Genomic DNA, 20,262 nt, shown 5'->3' on the forward strand with positions numbered 1-20,262 from the left:
GCTGTAATTTAGCAGTGAAAGACAAGAGGAAAGGCCGCTAGTCATCACCATCCACCACCACGTAGTTGGATTGACTGTCACACTATAAAGTCCACAAGGCTGAAAAGGAAATCATGTTTGGTGTGATAAGGATTTGAACCTTCGACCCACAGATTGGGTCGAACATCATACACACTGTGCCATGCTAGGCCGCTAGTAGGTTTTGTTTTGCTGTTTTTTAGTAATATACAGATAATTGTAACACTGAGTAAAGTTAAATCTATCATACTGAGTCCTTGGGTGATGCGTAAACCTCTCTAGTAATATTAGCAAACATTATTGAGTACATAGTTATGGCGTCTGCATGTTTCACACCTAGTGTTAATAGTGAAAGAAACATGACACTACATACAGGTAAGACAAGGATTTAATAAAATTTCTACAGAACAAGACCTTAAACTTCAAGTCATTCACTAGTTTGTGGATAAACAGAAACTCTATATTCATTTATAAATCAACTTACCACAAGCTCCCTGCTGCAAGCACAAGTAAAATTCAACATGGTAATTACATAAATACCTTGTCCTTGTTGATAAGTATTATAATAAAGTTTCCTCAGTTGGAGACCTTGCTGTTGTGGATGTTGTATAGCATTTATTTTATCAGGCTCATAATATACATAAAACATTGCATTTCCAAAGAAGGGAGGGAACGGTAGCCATAACTCGAGTTTTAATTTTGAAATCCAGGTGTAAAAACTTTAGGGAATTCTACATGGAAACTCACTTTATATATAAAGAATTATGGCTACCTTTCCCTCCTTACACCAACAAGAGAATCAGTTTATTTTTTTAAACACTCATGACTCATGATTTTGTTCAGTGGAAAGGGAAGTTTGTAATGACACATTTTTATTAAAGTAATGACCAGTATCTCCACGGAATATTAGCTCAAAATTACATTTTTTTTCAACATCAGTAACCTAGAAGTTTACTATGGTCAGCAAGCTGTCACTGTTTAAATTAGCTTCAGCTCATTCTGGATCTATTTCTGCATTTGTATGGTTGATCAGTTGTAAAGTAGTACTTGTATTATGATCACCACCTGTACCATTTCATATAACATAAGAACTAACTGTGACACTGGTATTATAGAAAGAAGTCATCTAAACCAAACTATAGATAATAAAGCAACATGAGCACAATCTGATCCAACATAAAAACTAGCTCTAACACTGGTATAACAGAAAAAGGTAATCTAATCCAAGCAATGGATGATAAAACAGCATCAGGACAATCTGATGAAAGAGAAACTTCATCCACATTATGAGATACAAGTAGTATAAAGTAGAAAAAAAACTTCTAACTATTGGAAAATGTTTTCCTTCTGTTTGTTCATTTATATTTTCTACTGATTCTTAATATTTATGTGAAATCCCAATAATTTTACGACCCTCTAATCCTTGATTAAACTAGTACAATAACTGTTTCAGTTTCCATGCAGATGTATACAAAACAGCAACTGTACACTGGAATTTGAAATTGTGATCTAACCTTTTCTAATTAAAACCCTATAGATCTGAAGTGCCAGTCAAATTACTGACTACTTGTATCACTGAAAAAAATATTAAACACTCCTATCAAAATCTGTGCATTTCTTTGCTACGAGTAAACACATAAGAAATATTCAGAGAAAGAAACAGTATGAGTATTTGTCGAATTATGCTGAAAAACTCCTAAATTTAATTGTAGTAAATTTATCAGTGGAACACCAAAATTTTAGGAATAACTAGAAATGTAACTTAGTTGACACACAGTTTTAAATCACCCTGACCCCTATAGGGACTGCATCATTACTTACAAAGTACAATGCAAACAATCTTTACCTGAATATAGTATAGCTACCTGATACGACTTCTATCAACTTAGAAGTCCATTACGTACAGATGAATCTAACAAGTCGAGCAACCTTTCTTACACAGAATTACTTCTTAATGTTGTCATTATTACTATTACTTTGCAACTAAAAAAAAACAATCTAACAATACTTCATTAAGAGTAAATTCACTATGCAATTGCAATGGGATAGAATGGCTAAAACACTACGATAGGTATTGGCACAATCCTGTTGTGATCTTTTCCTGTTCACATACCCCATGCACTCTTTTTAGAACATCTCTGATGCATAGTGACATGGCTGAACTAATCTTGTAGAATATAATTAAATATGTCACTTTAAACATGGAACTAGTATTTTCTATAAATAAGTACTACAAACAAGAGATGAGGTTGATATAGTACAATAAGCACAAGTCTTCTAAGTAGCAAGATCTTCACACTAAGAAAAATTGAAATGTGTCCTACATCACCATCACTGTCTAATTATCAGTTCTTTTTACATCAGTTTTTCAAGTCACTCTAAAATCATAAAATTCATTCCTTCATCACCACTACTGGTTTTAATTATTGAAATGTTTTTCTCCTGTTAAGTCTCTCCACATTAACCTGTAGATTACAAAATTTTTCCTCTTCACACTTCAAGCTGTTTTTTACATCTAGAACACCAGCTACTACAGCTCCTTTTTTATGATGAACATTAGTGTACACGAACTTCTACCTCAGTTAAATGTTTACAATTAATTGATATATATAATATTTTTAATGATAACAAAGAAATAGCAACATTTATTCTTGTATTTTAAACCCAATATTTCACTTGATCATACCATACTATAATTATATACATATTTCTAATAATCATACACTCTGTATAAGAGAATATTGAAAATCCAAAGATATTGTCAATTCAAGTTTCATACAAGATTTGTATTACAAAGAAATATATACAAAAAATTGTAATAAAAGAAATATTGATTTAACCTTCTTAAAAAATTACATTTCCCTGATTTTCATCTAATTTTTTAATTTAATGGCACAAAATAACATATTTTAGCTTTAATGTCCAATATCTTGAAAGTTTGTAACAATCTTATAACACAAATATTTTTGAATAGTCATCCATAAAAAAAATAAATATTTTATACAGTTAAGTAGCTACTGTTTTCAATAACTAAATGACATGAACAGTTTAAATTATGCATGGCCAGTCTTGTTCCATTTTGTTGTAAGATTTCCTAAAAGGTTGCGTAATGATGAGCCCAAGCCCTGGAAAAGAATGACACATTAGGGGGAATTGTTTGTATAAAGTCTCGATAACTTGCCAATAGATAGCTCTACATGTGTCTGACTATGCAATAGAAAAAAACAAATACACACTGGTAAATTAAGAGAACATTTTATTGTTAGAGCTTTAAAAAAAATTAAAGTCTGAACTAGTTTAATATTAAAAAAAAACTTGTTTTATATACAATTCTAAACTCAGCAGTAGATCAGCCTAATATAGTTGATGATGCCTAAAACCTCCAATGTCAGGTATAAGTTTTATTTCAAAACTTGACTCATTCCTTTTCAAATATTTTTCTCTGAACCCTACTTTGACATTTTGAACAGAACTGAGAAGCTGATAGTGTTTTAAGAAACATATTCACTATATTCTGTGAATTTTGATTAACTTTTCTATTAATGTGACTGGAACCGAGTACCATGTAGTGTGGTAACCCGCTCCAGAAAAACAGTACTTCTTGACTTTGGAAGTTCCACTCTTGTACTGTGACTGATACTTGACATTACTATAATGAAGATAAACTAAATAACAAGAACAATGATTTTTTTTCAACTTCTAAAAATTATATAACTGTTGTGTATACAAAAACTTTAATACCCTCCTTACTGGAAACCAACAACAGAGTAAAGAAAGAAAAAACTGCATAGTGAATTCATACCTTGAAACAGGTATATAATATATGTATGTATGAGACAAAAGATAAACTAGACTATAATAAACATATTAATGAGCATACAGCTGTCACACAAAGAAATTATGTAGGGAGAAGATGAAAGTTTCAACAAGCAAATACCCATTCAGCTTCTATTGAACAATCAACTTATTACAGCTGTTTCAACAAGCAAATACCCATTCGGCTTCTATTGAACAATCAACTTATTACAGTTGTTTCAACAAGCAAATACCCATTCAGCTTCTATTGAACAATCAACTTATTACAGTTGTTTCAACAAGCAGATACCCATTCAGCTTCTATTGAACAATCAACTTATTACAGTTGTTTCAACAAGCAAATACCCATTCAGCTTCTATTGAACAATCAACTTATTACAGTTGTTTCAACAAGCAAATACCCATTCGGCTTCTATTGAACAATCAACTTATTACAGTAGTTTTAACAAGCAGACACTCATACAGCTTGTATTCAATAATCTAGTTGTTACAGTAGTTTTAATTACCTGATATCCATACAGCTTTTGTTCAATAATATATTGTTACATATCCATACAGCTTCTATTTAACTAACAACTTGCAAAAGTAGTTTTGCTTTTCTTTACATGTTCAGTAATAAGAAAACACATTATTATTGAAAAGTATGCAAAAGTGATAATCAACAAGCAGGGAAACATTCCAGTAAAAAGGCATGCAAGACAGGGACTCAGCTTAATCCAAGAATGAAGAAAATAAATAATAGTTGAAGCTCTGCAAGACAACTTACGGAAGAGTTAGTGAGTTGTTTGTTTTTTCCACAATGAGATGCTAACCTGAAAGTCATGGGTAGATGTATAAAGTGTTAATGTTCTGAAACACATCCTATGATTAGGAAACACAAGTCTTGCTGCATTCAACAGTTCTTTCCCTTTTAGAAACAACTATAATATGTTGTCCATTTTCATTCACTTATCATAATTACTGCAGATATTTCTATTTAATTCATAAACACAACCATAGGGATATTAACATGCTGATACCCACAACAAGAACTAAAACGTTTCATTTAGAAAGACAACAAAATAAACTTCTTGAATCAAGTACATGTTTTGTAGGATTAATTACACACAAAAAATAAAAACAAAAGATTTATAACCTTTCATAACTTCCTACCATTGTTAAATTACACACGAAAATGAAATTATCATCAAATTATATATTTAGACAGAATAAAATGAAATTCTCCAGCACAATGTGGATTAAAACATCTTAAGCAAGGTAAAGAATAACTTGATCTGTAAATCTGATAATCCATTAATAACGACTCCAGAAATGGCAACGTGACCTATAACATATTAATAACAATTACAAATAGTAACATGACCCTATATATATATATATATATACACCAATATAATAATAATGGCTTTACAACTGCTAATCTGACCCTATAAATATACTAATATAATACAATAACTCTGCAAATAGTAACCTGACCTTTAAATATACTAATATAGTAACAACTCTACAAATATTAATCTGACCTTTAAATATACTAATATAGTAACAACAAATCTACAAATATTAACCTGACCTTTAAATATACTATCTTAATAAGAATACCACACATAACTTGATGATTAAATTTGTTGATATCTTAATAACAACACTAAATACAATAAGATATGTAGTTACAGAACTTACATTACTAAACATCACAAAGCCACACTTTTCTTCTATTAATAAATGTTACAGTTACAGTACTCATGTTGCTAAACATCACATCGTAATACTTTCCTTACATTAATAAATGTTATAGTTACAGTACTTATGTTATTAAACTTCACAAAGTCATCCTTTCCTTCCATTAACAAATGTTACAGTTACAGTACTTATCTCACTAAACATCACAGTCATACTTTCCTTCTATTAACAAGTGTTACAGTTCTGTGTCTGAGAAATGAAAAAATGTGGTATGAGATTACTATTAATTAATTAATTATATAATTATGATTCAATGTTGGTGTGATGTTTTAATAGTAAAGGACTTTCTGTATGTAAGTAATCATTCAATTATATAACAAATAAAGAATCGATAATGGTTACATATGCATTAATTCACAGGGATTTACGCTTTATTAATATATAACTGAAAAGAACAGAAATAGAGAAATTTGAGTGGATGGAAGATGTTGTGCAGGACATACAATTATGGCTCATACATCATTCATTAAAATCGTTTTTATGATTTTTCTTCTTAATATCAGGTTCATGTTTTAGTGTGGCAACACTTTGGTTACCTAATACTCTGGTTGCTTCAGTACATATTTCCATGAATTTAAGATAGAGACTTTTGGGGTTATTTTAATCTAAACTCCTATAACTGTGCAGTTGATACATTCTATTTTATACATTTACCTGGCAGGGTAAATTCATTTTATATATTTTACACCATGTTCAATTTCTTTTTCAGGGGTGAAAAGGAATCTAGTCATTACTTTGAGGCTATATTTATGTGGTAGTCTATTATAGGTACCTTAGTGTTTGCTATAAATGAGTTAGTGCTGATAAGTAGGTTTCCTTTGTTTATTGGGTATCATTCTTCCTTAAACTATCATGTGTGAGAATCTTATACATTTGTTAACAGTTTCTATAACTACTGTGCCTAGGAACTGGTATCTATTAACAATGTGTTGTAGTAAGTGGATAGTTTCATCATCAATGTATTCTCAGCCATAATAAATAAGTGTTACACTAATAGTTCATTGTAATCATTTTCTTCTCTCTAAGTATCAACTATTTAATTTGATATAAACAATGAAGAAAGAGTTAGATAATTCACAAACCTTATTTTGACTTTCTGCATTTCTCTTTGCTAACACTTCTCTGTGAGCATCAAGACATTTCTGGTATCGGAGCTTTCAAGAAAACAGAAACAAATTAGCATTTGTGACACATGTGACCTAACCTTATCTATACTAAAATGTTCTAGTTCTATAATATGTCTCAAGTCAAAAATGAAGTAAATGTGACATATCTGATCTACCATTATCAATAGTAAAGTATTCTAGTTATATGGTATATCTGAAGTCCAAAAATAAAGTAAATGTGACACATCTCTCCTGCCATTATCTACATCAAATGATTCTTTTTAAATTGTATATTAAAGCCCAAGGATGAATAAATTCATAGTTGTTGTTTTTTTCTCATCTCGATGTAAAAAGTTAGATTTACTAGTGATACTCTTAACTGGATGATCCACTTATTTCCTGTTAAAACAAAACAAAATATTTATCTATATTAGTAATTTAAAATAACAGTGAAGATGATAAAAAACTAGATATTTTATTTGAAAGTATATCGTGATGACAAAAAAACCGACCTAAAGGAACATGTATCTCAAAATGGCTGATATAGGTATTGACACCTTTACTAATAAAACAGAGAACACTTCGACCTTCTAAGGTCACCTTTGGCTTAATAAAAAGATTCATTTGAAAATATAACTGTTTTGAAGATTTATTCTACCAGATATATCTTACCAACTTTCAAATAGGTATATTTTATTGTAGGTTTCCTTTGGAAGATTTACATAGGGAATGACTCATGTCAAAACAACAAAATATGACCTTTCTAATAAAGACTTTAAATGGAGATTACAAGTAATAAAAATATAAACCACTGTAATAAAAACTTTTCAATTTATTTTAATTTCTGAAAGTGTAATTCTGTGATAGTTTTACAAGTCTTGCTGAACTGAAGAAACTGTTTAGAAAAGCATGATGTGATGAAAAACAGAATTACAGCAGAACAAGTTTATTAAACTGTGAAAAATTAGAGCAGAAGAGGTTTATTAAACCGTAAAGAACTAGAGCAAAACAGGTTTATTAAACTGTAAAGAACTAGAGCAGAACAGGTTTATTAAACCGTAAAGAACTAGAGCAAAACAGGTTTATTAAACTGTGAATAATTAGAGAAGAACAGGTTTATTAAACTGTGAATAATTAGAGAAGAACAAGTTTATTAAACTGTAAAGAAATAGAGCAGAACAGGTTTATTAAACTGTGAAGAACTAGAGCAGAACAGGTTTATTAAACTGTGAAGAACTAGAGCAGAACAGGTTTATTAAACTGTGAATAATTAGAGAAGAACAGGTTTATTAAACTGTGAATAATTAGAGAAGAACAAGTTTATTAAACTGTAAAGAAATAGAGCAGAACAGGTTTATTAAACTGTGAAGAACTAGAGCAGAACAGGTTTATTAAACTGTGAAGAACTAGAGCAGAACAGGTTTATTAAACCGTGAAGAACTAGAGCAGAACAGGTTTATTAAACCGTGAAGAACTAGAGCAGAACAGGTTTATTAAACCGTGAAGAACTAGAGCAGAACAGGTTTATTAAACCGTGAAGAACTAGAGCAGAACAGGTTTATTAAACCGTGAAGAACTAGAGCAGAACAGGTTTATTAAACCGTGAAGAACTAGAGCAGAACAGGTTTATTAAACCGTGAAGAACTAGAGCAGAACAGGTTTATTAAACCGTGAAGAACTAGAGCAGAACAGGTTTATTAAACCGTAAAGAACTAGAGCAGAACAGGTTTATTAAACCGTAAAGAACTAGAGCAGAACAGGTTTATTAAACTGTAAAGAACTAGAGCAGAACAGGTTTATTAAACCGTAAAGAACTAGAGCAGAACAGGTTTATTAAACCGTAAAGAACTAGAGCAGAACAGGTTTATTAAACCGTAAAGAACTAGAGCAGAACAGGTTTATTAAACCGTAAAGAACTAGAGCAGAACAGGTTTATTAAACCGTAAAGAACTAGAGCAGAACAGGTTTATTAAACCGTAAAGAACTAGAGCAGAACAGGTTTATTAAACCGTAAAGAACTAGAGCAGAACAGGTTTATTAAACCGTAAAGAACTAGAGCAGAACAGGTTTATTAAACTGTGAATAATTAGAGAAGAACAGGTTTATTAAACTGTGAATAATTAGAGAAGAACAAGTTTATTAAACTGTAAAGAAATAGAGCAGAACAGGTTTATTAAACTGTGAAGAACTAGAGCAGAACAGGTTTATTAAACTGTGAAGAACTAGAGCAGAACAGGTTTATTAAACTGTGAAGAACTAGAGCAGAACAGGTTTATTAAACCGTGAAGAACTAGAGCAGAACAGGTTTATTAAACCGTGAAGAACTAGAGCAGAACAGGTTTATTAAACCGTGAAGAACTAGAGCAGAACAGGTTTATTAAACCGTGAAGAACTAGAGCAGAACAGGTTTATTAAACCGATAAGAACTAGAGCAGAACAGGTTTATTAAACCGTGAAGAACTAGAGCAGAACAGGTTTATTAAACCGTGAAGAACTAGAGCAGAACAGGTTTATTAAACCGTAAAGAACTAGAGCAGAACAGGTTTATTAAACCGTAAAGAACTAGAGCAGAACAGGTTTATTAAACCGTAAAGAACTAGAGCAGAACAGGTTTATTAAACCGTAAAGAACTAGAGCAGAACAGGTTTATTAAACCGTAAAGAACTAGAGCAGAACAGGTTTATTAAACCGTAAAGAACTAGAGCAGAACAGGTTTATTAAACCGTAAAGAACTAGAGCAGAACAGGTTTATTAAACCGTAAAGAACTAGAGCAGAACAGGTTTATTAAACCGTAAAGAACTAGAGCAGAACAGGTTTATTAAACCGTAAAGAACTAGAGCAGAACAGGTTTATTAAACCGTAAAGAACTAGAGCAGAACAGGTTTATTAAACTGTAACGAATTAGAGCAGAACAGGTTTATTAAACTGTAAAGAAATAGAGCAGAACAGGTTTATTAAACTGTAAAGAAATAGAGCAGAACAGGTTTATTAAACTGTGAAGAACTAGAGCAGAACAGGTTTATTAAACTGTGAAGAACTAGAGCAGAACAGGTTTATTAAACTGTGAAGAACTAGAGCAGAACAGGTTTATTAAACTGTGAAGAACTAGAGCAGAACAGGTTTATTAAACTGTGAAGAACTAGAGCAGAACAGGTTTATTAAACTGTGAAGAACTAGAGCAGAACAGGTTTATTAAACTGTGAAGAACTAGAGCAGAACAGGTTTATTAAACTGTGAAGAACTAGAGCAGAACAGGTTTATTAAACTGTGAAGAACTGGAGCAGAACAGGTTTATGACACTTACTTTACATGCAGCTTCAATTGTTTTACACAGAGCTCCAGTAGAAGGCTCAGAATAAAATACATAGGCCATAAACTTATCATCAGCTGTATGCATTATAAATCCACAATATCTGTAAAAAGGAGAAATGAAGTTAGTGATTACAGGTTAAATTATCATAAAATATAAAGGAAGACAGAATGTTCCCCAAAACAGAAAAGTTTTAAAAGAAACTCTTTAAAGGTAAAAGAATCATAAATTGACAACCTTTTTAATAAAGAAACTGTTCTTAGAGTGGTAACATGATAAATCTAACATGAATTAGAATATTTTTACATTTAAACCTATCACACCATTATTATTTTGAAATGGCAAATCCACTACATATTTAAAATGATCACATTATTTGAAATTTTATTTTTGTAAAAGTAAACATTTTAAAAATCTTATATTATACTTCTTTGAAATCTAAACAGTAAAATGAAAGTTGTTTAAAATGCATTATATCCACACCCGTGAGATGTAAAAATCTAAAACAAAGTAATTTAATGCCAGAATATATACATGCACAATGTATTTCAAATATAAATAGTATAAAATAATGTTTAAAATGTCATAGCACATCAAAATCTTTAATAATTTTAAAGATTTTAAAAATATTTCACATATTCAGAACACCTTAAAAATATGACATTAGCAGTAGATCTTAAACATATTTTAATAATAAATTAAAATCTTTGAGAATTTATGGTTTATGCTAAATATGATATTTTTATACTGCATTAACCTGTTCATAGCAAACAGTAACAAGAAGACACAAAATAACACTTACTTCACATCACGTCCAATTCCCAAGAATGATAAAAAACGTACTCTGCATTCCACAAGAATCTTTTCTTCATCCTTAAACAGATAAGTAAATTTACAGTTATATTACAACAGCCGTACATTCAACAAGCGTTTCTTCATTCTGAAACAGATAAATATACTAATTTACAGTTATATTACAACAGCTGTATATTCCACAAGATTTTCTTAATCCTTAAACAGATAAATAAACTACTATGCAGTTATATTACACATTCCATAAGGCTTAAATACTGAAAAAATTATAACCCCTGGAGTTACAGTATGTATATATATTATAACCTTAAATTTTTAAGCCATAAACAAAACATTAACATGAAACAAAATACTCTGCATACTTTTAAAAAGGTACAAACTGCAACGTGGGATTATAAAATGAATCCTAAGTTTTGGAGGTGAGTGTGAAAGTAGAACTCTCATTGATGTGGGAATACACAGCCTCTCACACTTACTCTCCAATTTGCTAGTCTCACATAAGAAAATTAGAAATTAGATGAGTGAGCTGTGGGTGCTTGAGCCCACAACATCCCACTTCTATATCACCCTTCACTGCCTGCAGACAGTTGTGGGAAGGTGACTGCTCTCCCAAGTTAAAATAAGAGAAAGATAGACATAAAATGATGAAAAATAAAAATAAATAAATAAAAGATGAAAATAAGGTACTATCATTTGGGGGTAAGATAAAAGATTCCTGACCCCAGTATGGTAGAAGCACTAATTAACACGACATCAGTAAAGTGATAGTTTACAGTTATTGTTGTGCTTTTATATGTGGCTTACGATATACATCCCCATAAAGTAGTACCAAGTTCTTAAATGACCTTATTTTTAACTAAAAATAATTTTTAATAAAATTTCTCTGATTTTTACTTTCTTTGTATTTATTACAGAATTTAATAATTTTATTTAAAATTTCTTAATTAAATCCATTAACTATTAATTTTCATATTAGTATGTCACTATTATTATTAAAATATTGTAACTTATTACAAAGTTTACAATATCTGAATAACTGTGAAGTTATAATGTTTATAATAGATGGGTATGGTACATTACTATGTAAGGAGGGTAAACTGTACATTGGAAAATCAAAATATTTTCTTTCATCAAAAATATTTATATTGATATCCTTTTTATCAATTACTTTAACCTCTAAATCTAAATAACGTGTATCTGTATTAGAAATTTAAGTATTTTCAATTTCTAATTCTGTTAGATAAATGGTGTCAATAACATTATATATTTCAGAATTATTTATGCTGATTAAATCATCAATATATCCACAAGTAAAAATATCTGGATTTGTACAGTTGTCAATAAATATATTTTCATAGTAATATAAATATAAATTTACTACACAAGTTGAATAGTTAGCTCCCATTGGAACTCCTATTACTTGTTTAACAACTTATTTATTGAAATAAACAAAATTCTTATAAATACAGAAACTTTTATATTTTTGGAACTATATTTTCATTTTTCCAGTTCAATAAAAGGATAAAAATATTGTTTTATTAATGAATTTAGAACAAAGATTAAATCTTGAATGGTATTGTGGTATATAAGGTTATAAAACCAAATGTTTGACTACTATTTACCTGCTCACACTTTTTTAAACATTCTAAAATGGGTTGGTTTTTTTGTTATCCAAAATGCATGTCTTTTATTGTTAATACTTACATTTTCTATTTTATCAAGTAAAATATTAAGTAATTTATTTAATATGGCCAGTTGTTTGATAATCGTTTTAATTAAATTGGAAATAAATCTGAATTTAATTAGAGATTCATGTAATTTTGGAATAGCATAAATAAACTGCAAATCTACATAAAATAATAAGCTTTAACAAAATTATTAATTACTATATCGTTGGATTTGGTTGACAGCTTTAATAAGTTTATGTAGTATTAATTTCTTTCATCATAATTAATGTATAGAATTATATCAATATCACAGTTAACTTTATCAATAACTATAACATATTTCTTGCAATTCTTTAATCTTAACTGACAACTGCCACACCCACTTGTCACATCCTGTCTTTCAGGATTTGTTAGTAGCCCTCTCTTATGTTTAATTCTATATTATAAATAGTATAAAATGTTTTCATCTACCAAATGATACATTGTATAATGTTTTCTGAACAGAGAAGTGTCAGTTTCTCTGTTAGTATAAGCACTTTTCCCAGGAGAGAGATAATGACTAGCTTGGATGAATTTATAATAGGTCTTGTGGTATATTTGGAAAGCCAAAAAATTTATGATAGTTAGACGAAATTGTTTGCTTTTTGCATGTTATTATTCTACGTTCTCTGGTGCATTACATAATTAAATAAAAATTGTTGAGTGTATTAGTACCAGTAATACAAAAATGTAGGGCTACGTGTCATAGAGGAAAAAAACAAACAGGAAAAAGAATACTCGGTTAAGTACTTTGTTTCTTATTCTTCATTTTTATTCTCTATTTATTATTATAAGGAAAACTAACATGTAAAATACAGATCTTTATTGGTTATTTAAAATTAGATTACGTATAATAAATAATAAACAATAATAATCATATAAAATTGTTTCACCAGGGACTAATGTGAAAAGCTGGTGGGTATGATAATTTAATAGCTTAATATGAGTTGCACATTCCACAAGTAATTTTCAACTTTTAATGGTACAAGTAGTACTTAGGCATGGTTCAAAGGGCAATAAAGCAATAAGATTTAAATATATGTTACAAATCTAAAGCTACTTGGGATAAACAAATGTAGTTTTATGTTACAATTTAAATTCATTCTAGAAAGAAAAAGAAGGTAATTTAGACTTATTCAGATTTATTTTGGTAATTATAAGATTGGTCAAACTGACCAACCTTGTACATAGTTAGGGTAGTTTTACTGTAAACAAGCATTTGAAATATATTTAGGAGGTATTAGAGATTATAAAAATTAAATTTTATGTCTTAGAGTTGAAGAAAAGTACATTTAATCTTGAAACTTTGTAGAATGGAAGGCAATTCCCTGTTGTGGAGACACAAGAGGATGATGTTCTAAAAGTCTTCCGCCTTTCATCTTTAGTTGCCATTCATTCTACAAAGTTTCATCATGAATACTCTTGCCTGAACAATCAATCAAAGAATACTTTTAATCTTTAGATGAAAATCACTTTGCACAAAGACTATTCCAAACAAATACTTGTGTTGAGTACTATTTGAGCACAGATACCCTGAATGTTACAGACAAACCTTTTTACAATTTACAAAATATACTTTACTAAAAACACATCATAACTAAAAGACTGTCATGTCAAAATCTGTGAAGACATTGGAGCTATATTAAGAGTTAGCAGTATTGAATTTAAAAAAAGGTCATGTGGTTGGTTAAATTGAAGGAGCTCATACTGAGTGAGAGTTATCAAGTCACGTTATCTTTTCATTTCAAAGGACTGCTTGTAACACCAACTATGAAATAAAGTCTAAAGTAAAATTTTGAATAAAACTAAAAATAGTTCAGAAACAGTTCAAGAAAGAACAAATTGTTTAATAAGAGAAAGAAAAAGCAGTTGATGACACAATCAAATCAAGAAAACTTGGCAAAAGTTAAGATAACTAAAAAGAAAGAGACAAATTTATGCCAAAAGAAATGTAAATGGGTCCTGGTCCTTATATCTTCCTTGTATACTGTGCATATTTTGTGGATACACAATCTAGTTGTTATCATAATATTTGAGCTTTTTAGTACAATGACATGTTATAATGATATCAATAATAGGTGTAGATGAAACGAGGTCTTTGTGATTGCTAACTTATAAGTATTCGGATTTAAGATTCTCAAACTTCTTACAGTACAATTACTATAATTACAATTTATGTTACATGTTTGTCATAAATTTGGTTATGGCCACAAAACAACATATGTATAAAACCTTTCTCTACCAATATCACCTGCACAGGAGCCTAGGCTTACCCCAGATTCAGCTATAGAGATTGTAGAAGGAGCAACAGCAATGTTGACAAGCTGGTATTCTTCTGGAGGAACCAATGCTACTAATTCATCTATTGCACAGTTCAGGACATCAATACCAGTAGCCTTCAGAGTTGGGGTAGTGCCGACATAGTGTGCCTTCAGTCGTTTCTTGGGCTCCTCCATGGGGGTTGGAAAAGACTGAGCTGTAAGAGTTCAAAAACGATACTTTCATGGCTACACATGTTCTTCACTTAAATTCTATATATGACTATAGTTAAGTACTGTTTGAAATTAAGAACAAAACTACACAATAGGTTTCAGTACTCTGCCCACAAAAGGTACTGAAACCCGATTTTTAGCACAATAAGTCCACATGAAACAATATATGCTGTTATAATAAATTGGCAAACAACTTCTTCTAACTATGATGATGCAATTTATTTTGGGAGAACACACTGTATTGTTTTGACAGACCAACATTCAGACCCATTGGTTCATTGTGCTTATAAATCACTAATTGTTAACAATATTTACACATAACTATTCTTATGAGGATAATTTTAAAACATTTGACAACATTAATTCATAATGGCTCTTATAATATGCTTTTGGTATTATGTTATAAGTTAAAAAGTAACATGGTTTAAGAGGGGTTAATAGTTACTTGTGAACACAAACATTAAGTACAATTCACCAAAACCTGCAGTCATTTCAAAAACATTTCCTTTTACTTCTAAATATTAGTCTAAGAAAAAAAAAAATACTGGTTAACAATGCTTACCAATAACTAGCAAATATAACAGCATCAAAAGTTTAATACTGTTTATAGGAATGTTGTAACATTAACTGATGGATGTTGGCTTCCCGAGCAGAAGTATCAAGTGTTGTAAACTGGTATTTTAAATATGACAATACTAATTGCTGGATATTTTTTAAATGGATATAGCAGTACTAATGGCTCAGTACCAGTATCCTGAATGTGTCAATATTAATTGTTGAATACTTCTTATATGAATATAGCAGTACCAACAGTTGAGTAACAGTATCCTGAATGTGTCAAAACTAATTATTGGATACTATTTATATGGATATAGCAGTACTAGCAGTTGAGTGCCAGTATCCTGAATATGCCAATACTAATTGTTGGATACTTTTTATATGGATATAGCAGTACTAGCAGTTGAGTACCAGTATCCTGAATATGTCAATGCTAATTGCTGAATACTTTTTATATGAATATAGCAGTATTGACAGTATCCTGAATATGACCATACAAATTGTTGGATACTGTCAACACGGGCTAGGTCAATCTGACTGATCATGTGATCTCTTTGTACTTTTCAATACATCTTCACAAAATTTGGGAGTCTTTCAGTTAACATTATGTTTCTCACGTACAAAAAATATCATGTGTTTTAGTGAAGAATTTTAAACAAATTAAAATATAGATTTGTTCATGAAAATAGAGTAGTTCATATGGAAAGTAATTTACATGCTAAGATTAAAAAATATTTTCTCATTTCAAAAATTTCAAATTTCCTTTGTTTAATTATTCTAAAACATCCTAATTATATTTAAAACAAATGACTTCAAATTGTAACATGAAACTATATTTGTTTATCCTAAGTAGCTTTAAGCACACGACAGTATACATCTTCACACCATTATTAGTTGTAACTTACTCTGGTCATGTGCAGCTCACATTAAGCTACCGAATTAGAATTAAATTAGCTGTATGCTACTCAAGTGTGTGCCTCATGAAACATTTTTATTATATTATGATTACTTATTTTACCTAACATAAGGTTAACCAACCTAGAAAGATCCTTATTTTTACATTTTAGTTACTTTTATAATACAAAATAAGTATTTCTTGTTTTTCATATTTATTTAAAGTACTTACTCTTTTTTCTTAATGTTAATTATCAAGGACATTAAACCCTAATTTTTTATAGTAATGGTAGTAATGCACTAAATAATTTTCATTTAATTAACTAACACACCAAATAACATGTAAAAAGTAGATAATTTCCTGTAACTTCACAATTTTTCTGGCTTCTAACTATGCAACAAGAGCCATACAAATTCATCCAAGCTATTCATTAATTTTCCCACTGGAATAGTGTTTGTACTCCGAGTGTAACGAACTATTATCTATCCAAAATACAACATTATATGTCATTTGATAGATGAAAACCTTGACTTTCTATCAGTTATATATAATACATATTTAAACATATGAAAAAACTATGAAAGTATCCTCAAAGAGAGGATATGACAGGAGGGTGTGGAAGAAGGATCTGGTTTTATACTGATAGCTCTATAACTAAACAAAATTGAAAGCTATAAAAGTTATGGTTTGACTCAGAAATGACAATTCTATAGCAAGTTATTTACATATAATATTTTACTCTTTTGAGTAGTAATGGAAATAATAGAGAAGACGAGATGCCTAAGGGAAACATGTTGTGTGTCATACTAGGAGAAATTCAAGTATATATTTTTTTATATTTCCTTGTAGAATTTTGAACTTGAAATTTATATACTATTAAAATATGGATTATTAGTTAAGGGTTTATGCTATACTAGCTAGTATAACATACACAATAATAATAAAACTTTGTAGAATGTACAGCAACTGCCTGTTGTAGAGACACAACTGTAGAGGATGAAGTTTCAAAAGTCTTCTTCTACAGTTGTACCTCCACAACAGGTAGTTGCTGTACATTCTTCAAAGTTTCATCATGTATACTCTGCCTAAACAATCTATCAAAGAATACACAATAATAGTTTAATAAAATTTTGAATGTAAGATACTAAAACGTTGTCATGTATAATAAAGGATAACCAGAGTGAATAAGTTATATGGATATAGTAGTACTAGCACTTAAGTACCAGTTTTGTGAATATGGCAAGAGTATCTTTTGGATGCTAATTATATGGATATGAAACTTCTAGAGATTAAGTACTGGTTTTCTGAATATGGAAACATCAACTGTTTATATGAAAATGGGATTACCAGATGTTGAACATTGTTTCGGTGAATTCAGTTTTGGTTTTGCCAAATTTCAACATATTTAATATTTGGAAACTGCACATTTATTGGTTTTTAATGAAATACATTTTATATGTAGCAGTTTCTTTTGTATAGTATATGAGAAAGAGTAAAAATATGAAAATTAAATTCAACAAACAAACTTTTCAAAATATTTCACTAATAAAAGTTCATAGTTCTTAACTACTGCCACTATTTTAATCATTAATGGAATAAAATGTAATGCTAAATGCTATGTGATAAACTAGTTGGGAACAAATTGTAATATGTATTAAACTGTTACATGCTAGAGACAAACTAATCAAAAACCAATTGTCACGTGCTCTACATAGTATATGCAAACTAGTCAGGGGCCAACTGTCATATGTACTCTACATAGCAGAGACAAACTACTCAGGGGCCAACTGTCCATATGTAATCTACATAATAGAGGTAAATTAGTCAGGGTCCAACTGTCATATGTACTCAGCTACTAATTGCTATAGATAAATAATTCAGAGATCCACTTGCATAAATACTTAGATAGTTTTATAAAATATAAAAAAAACCTACATTTACTCTTCACCTATTTTTGTGTTAAGAAAAAAGGCATACATCACAGCTTTCTCTGCAATAACAAGGATAAAAAATATACACTACCAACAACTTACATACTTATATTCTGAAACATGAAATGATTACTTATGCTAAAACAAACATTTCATTTTAGTTACCTTCTGTAGCTAATGTAAAAATGTTCCTCCCGAGAAATTTTAGTGTAAAATTATGAAGAAATAATTAACTACTTGCACTACTTCACTGTTATTCAAGTCACTTTAAGTATTTGTATTTGTGTTAATTTCTGCAAAAAGAGTCAAAGCCAATATGTATTTTAATCCATCATTACAAACAGGGCAAATAAATACACCCGTTTTTAACGTGATCAGTGCCATAGACAAGATAACTCGTCCAAGCCGATCGGTAACACAGTGCCACAGACGAGTTAATTCGTTTTCAATAATACCCAACTTCAACGCTAGATGTCAGCACCATACATGCATTTGACCTACTTACAAATTGTTTCACTTTCGATCCAAAATGTTCAGTGATGACGAGAAACCCACTTGTTGAGAAATTTATATGCAAAAACGGCTCGTTTGGGCTGAGAAAACACTTTACATAGAAGGTCGAAACGTTGTTTGCTCTTCTATGTAAAGTGTTTTCTCAGCCCAAACGAGCCGTTTTTGCATATAAAGATCCAAAATGTTGTCACGAAAAAAGTTACAAAATGAAGAAACACTAAAGTTGTATTGTCGCAGCTGAAATACTTGACAGTCAATAGGTTAAAATAGACAAATTAGTACAGAATCTTTGATCAAATAGCATCTGCTCTTTCATAAGGACAAGTGACATTTTAAGTCAAGCCTCCTCCTGAAATAAAACAAAATATCTTTGCGTAACAACCTATAAACTTTAAAAGTGTTACATTCTTACATTAGCTCACCACTAAACTGTCTGTTTGTATATTAAGACCAAAACATTAACACTGTAAATGTTGGATATTACATTAATGCTGTAAACATACAAACTGTAAAGAAGCTTACAAGTCTGAAAGGTGTTGGAATTAGAAAGTCTAAGCCTTCTCTGGTCGACTGGAAGTTCTGTGGGCCGAACTGCTCCTCTTTGCCATGTACACTTCTGATGGTTTATTGTGTGACTTGCTGGTGTCTCGTGCCCACCCACAGGTTTAGCCAGGTTGTGTTGAAGGCTACGTTCCAGCATGATTTTCTTACAGATGTCTCGTAGGGTGTTAGCAATAATTCGAGCAGGAATGTCACATCGAAAAACATGGCACATGTGCTTTCGGGTAGACCTGTCACGGGCCACGTAGGCAAAGTCCCTAGACATCAGAGAAGTACAGTATTCTAATTCCAAATTGTATTCAATAAAAATCAATATTTTGAAATTATAAAACCCATTGTTTAATTTCTATTCTGTATTGCAGTTAATCAATATTTTTATACCTACATATGATATGGTTAATTGAATAAACCAACATTAATATCTTTTATTAATCTGTAGTACTGCATGCACAGCCAGCCAAAATTAATATAACATGCAAAATAACAGAATAAACAAATGCTTACAAAAACAAGACTTCATACTGCAATGTTTACAAAGCATATAATAAAAGCAAACACATGTGATGAGAAAATCTATTAAATGAATACAAATTTTAAGCACCCACAGTTTTACAAAACCATACTTCTATTCATGTATGTTACACTTTAATCGCTAACTAATTACAATAGTCAGTAGGTCCTAATCACGTAACTCATATATAGCCACTGATACACAAATACAGTGTGGCTTGTTTGCCACTAAAGTAAAGAGTTTTGCCCTACACTTAACAGATAACATGTATCAAGTGAAGTAAACACC

At 30.2% G+C, this 20,262-nt stretch overlaps 1 protein-coding gene across 6 annotated transcripts in view; it reads right to left on the bottom strand.

Moving 5' to 3' along the window:
- Positions 1 to 390: 390 nt before the first annotated feature.
- Positions 391 to 20,262, bottom strand: part of LOC143240977 (protein Fe65 homolog) — a 69,623-nt gene continuing 49,751 nt past the window's right edge. For 2 of the 6 annotated variants that reach the window (XM_076484329.1, XM_076484330.1), the window contains 6 exons: positions 19,425 to 19,720; positions 14,787 to 14,989; positions 10,797 to 10,867; positions 9,989 to 10,097; positions 6,660 to 6,731; positions 391 to 3,143 (listed from right to left, as the gene is read on the bottom strand). In XM_076484329.1, coding sequence (XP_076340444.1) covers positions 3,072 to 3,143; positions 6,660 to 6,731; positions 9,989 to 10,097; positions 10,797 to 10,867; positions 14,787 to 14,989; positions 19,425 to 19,720 — 823 coding nt within the window. In that variant the 3' untranslated portion in view covers positions 391 to 3,071. The other 4 variants (XM_076484326.1, XM_076484327.1, XM_076484331.1 and 1 more) reach the window with 3 other exon arrangements.

The sequence above is a fragment of the Tachypleus tridentatus genome, chromosome 13, assembly GCF_004210375.1.
Source record: "Tachypleus tridentatus isolate NWPU-2018 chromosome 13, ASM421037v1, whole genome shotgun sequence".
NCBI classification, from domain to species: domain Eukaryota; kingdom Metazoa; phylum Arthropoda; class Merostomata; order Xiphosura; family Limulidae; genus Tachypleus; species Tachypleus tridentatus.